This window comes from Cebus imitator, unplaced genomic scaffold, assembly GCF_001604975.1.
Source record: "Cebus imitator isolate Cc_AM_T3 unplaced genomic scaffold, Cebus_imitator-1.0 Scaffold229, whole genome shotgun sequence".
NCBI classification, from domain to species: domain Eukaryota; kingdom Metazoa; phylum Chordata; class Mammalia; order Primates; family Cebidae; genus Cebus; species Cebus imitator.
This window is the reverse complement of record NW_016107544.1, coordinates 1,455,908-1,458,820: the sequence shown is the minus strand read 5'-3', so window position 1 is coordinate 1,458,820 and position 2,913 is coordinate 1,455,908. Positions and strand designations below refer to the sequence as shown.

At 43.8% G+C, this 2,913-nt stretch overlaps 1 protein-coding gene across 8 annotated transcripts in view; it reads right to left on the bottom strand.

The window, feature by feature from the left end:
• CEP112 (centrosomal protein 112) overlaps positions 1–2,913 on the bottom strand; it is a 646,693-nt gene that overhangs the window by 81,483 nt on the left and 562,297 nt on the right. For 5 of the 8 annotated variants that reach the window (XR_005195271.1, XM_017497311.2, XM_017497312.2 and 2 more), the window contains 2 exons: positions 676–740; positions 418–498 (listed from right to left, as the gene is read on the bottom strand). Coding sequence is in view for 6 of the 8 variants with exons in the window: in XM_017497311.2 (XP_017352800.1) it covers positions 441–498; positions 676–740 (123 nt within the window). In the remaining 2 variants the exon portion in view is untranslated. Of the gene's footprint in view, positions 1–417; positions 499–648; positions 741–2,913 lie in introns of all 8 variants that reach the window. The other 3 variants (XR_005195272.1, XM_017497317.2, XM_017497316.2) reach the window with 2 other exon arrangements.

The window sequence follows — 2,913 nt, the reverse complement described above, 5'->3', positions numbered from 1 at the left end:
TAGCTGGGATTACAGGCACGCACCACCATGCCCAGCTAATTTTTTGTATTTTTAGTAGAGACGGGGTTTCACCATGTTGACCAGGATGGTCTCGATCTCTTGACCTTGTGATCCACCCACCTCGGCCTCCCAAAGTGCTGGGATTACAGGCTTGAGCCACCGCGCCCGGCCTTTTTTTCTTTTTTTTTTGAGACAGAGTCTTGCTTTGTCACCCAGGCTGGAGTGCAATGGTGTGATCTCAGCTCACTGCAACCTCCGCCTCCCAGGTTTAAGTGATTCTCCTGCCTCAGCATCCTGAGTAGCTGGGATTATAGGCGTGTACAACTATGCCCAGCTATTTGTATTTTTAGTACAGACGGGGTTTTACCATGTTGACTAGGCTGTTATCAAACTCCTGACCTCAAGTGATCCACCCACCTTAGCTTCCCAAAGTGCTGGGATTACAGGCATGCTCCACCGTGCCCGGCCAATTCTCTCAGCTTGTTCTGACAGTACAGACTAAACAATAGGATGAGAAGACAGGTGACTTCTTAAAGACAGGCTACTTACTAAAAACAAGTCTTTTTCAAAAGTTGTATTATGTCCAAGCATTTTAATAAAGACAAAGGCCAAATGAGGAGGCACACATGTGCCACAACAGAAACTAACCAGAAGACACCTGCTTATGGGCTGTACCTTCTGCCTTGGTATGTGGTCAGTTCTTCTTGAAGGATGGAAGCTCTCTTTTGCAGAAAATTAACCTAGAAAAAACACCTTGTGTGAGAAGAGGTGAACGTGGCTTACATGTCAATATTGTGCAAATAGTATGGTAAGATTTTATTTAAATTCAGACAATTCCCTAGATAAAACTCAGAGGATTTCTTGAATGTCAATGTTGCGTTTTTTATATTTGGTCACATCCCATCCTTATTGAAAATCCACCAGATACGACAGAATAAAGTTCAGACTCCTCACTGCAGAGCCATTTTGATCTGCCCCCACCACCCCATCACTGCGGCTTCACCTGTCTGCACGCCCCGCCACCATTGCTGCTTCACTCACTCCATTGCTCTTTGGCCGAGGCCATTTTCTCTCTTTGGAACACTTGTCTTTCTGTGTCCTATTCATCCTCCACCATTTGGTTCAAACGTCACCTCTCCTGTGGAATCGTTCGATGCCTCCCCAAATGCTCCTCATCTCCTAGCCCCAGGCAAAGCCAGCGGTCCCCTCCTCTGTGTTCCTCCCCTCTGTTACTGGTACTTCTCACGTTGCTTTGGGGTTATTTGTTTTCATATTTCTGCCCTAAACCTGAGAGTTTCTCTTGGGCAGGAATGACTTTTCTGTCTCTCTATCCCCAGTTTATTTTACAGGGCTGGGCATGTAGCTGGTTTCACGAGCTGTTGAATGAATGAATGAGTGAGTATAAAGAAAATTACTGCTTTCTGGAAACCTCAATCCATCCTAGGGATTCCCTGAGGTTGGAGAGACAGAACTTCATAGTGGAAAGAGCCTGAGCTTTGTCTGGAGTTAGGCCAACTTGGGTTCAGTTCCTGGCTTGCCATCTGTGGCTCTAGGAAAATGACTTAAGCTCTTGATCCCTTATCTTGGAAATGAGGTTAACGACAGCTACTTCCCAAGGTTATGAGGATGACATGAAACAGCTATAGAAACCTCCTAGTGCAGAGCTCAAAGCAGGTAGAACTCCCAGACCACCATTCTCAGGGAGCTGGAGGAAACTGGGTTGTTTAGCATATTCTCTTAAATCAGACCTTTACAAAGCATTTGATTATTTCGAAGCATACATTTCTATACTATTAAAGATGCTTGTATCAGGCGTGAATTCAAAAGCACCTTACACAACCCAATATAAATGGTTTGGGGCTAACTTATGCCATCCTTATTGTAATCAAGAGTCAGTGGTATTTGATCGTTTCAGAATTGTGTATTCTTGAGTCTTTGGTCTGAACTGAAACCATGGCAATGCTTGATCCCAAAACATAGTTATGCAAGAGAGTACAGCTGGCAGAACAGAAAATGTGCTTGACAGGGAAGAAAACACAGTCTTTGTAAATGGGTGTATCTCAAAGTGGTCCTCTTGGTTTTGCTTATTTGGATAGCACCCTGGTCTTCATTTTACCCAATTGCTCAAGTGACCCAGAGGACAATTGATAATTTTGACAGATACAAGAATTACACTGATTCTACTTTCCTCCCCCAACCATGCTCTGTAGTTGGAATTCCAACAATTCTTAAAAAACACAGGCACCTGTGCTTTCAAACTAAATTTGCTCGCTGTATGGCCTGTGACTTCTCCATGCAGCTGCCAACTCTGAGGCCCTATCGCAGCTGGCAGCACTCTCTTTCTGGGTCAGCATCCAGTTTTAGGAGGCTGAGGTGGCTTTTATTACAGTGAAATGATATGAATGATAACAGAAGCCCTGCAGGTGGGTATCAGATTTCTTTTCTTTTTCCTCTTTCTAAAAAAACTCCTCTGAAGGCGTCAGGTCCTACATAGCTGACACTATCTGTAGTTCGCCTGCAAACTTAATGGGTAAACCACACCTGGAGTGGAGCTTTTCATGCAAATAAAGATTACTTGATACTTTGCATGTTACCATTCTCCTACAGTACTTATTTTTATATGCAGGCGTGAGCAAAATTTCTTAGCCCATAGAATCAATAACAAACAGTAGCATATGGATTGAGATTATGAACATTTCATTTTCAGATAAGAGACTTCTTACTAGAGGAATATAAAAAGAGCAGCTAAAATGTGTTCCACATCTTATCTTACATATTATAAATAGATAATGTAGATGGCCGGGCGCGGTGGCTCACGCCTGTAATCCCAGCACTTTGGGAGGCCGAGGCGGGTGGATCACGAGGTCAAGAGATCGAGACCATCCTGGTCAACATGGTGAAACCCCATCTCTA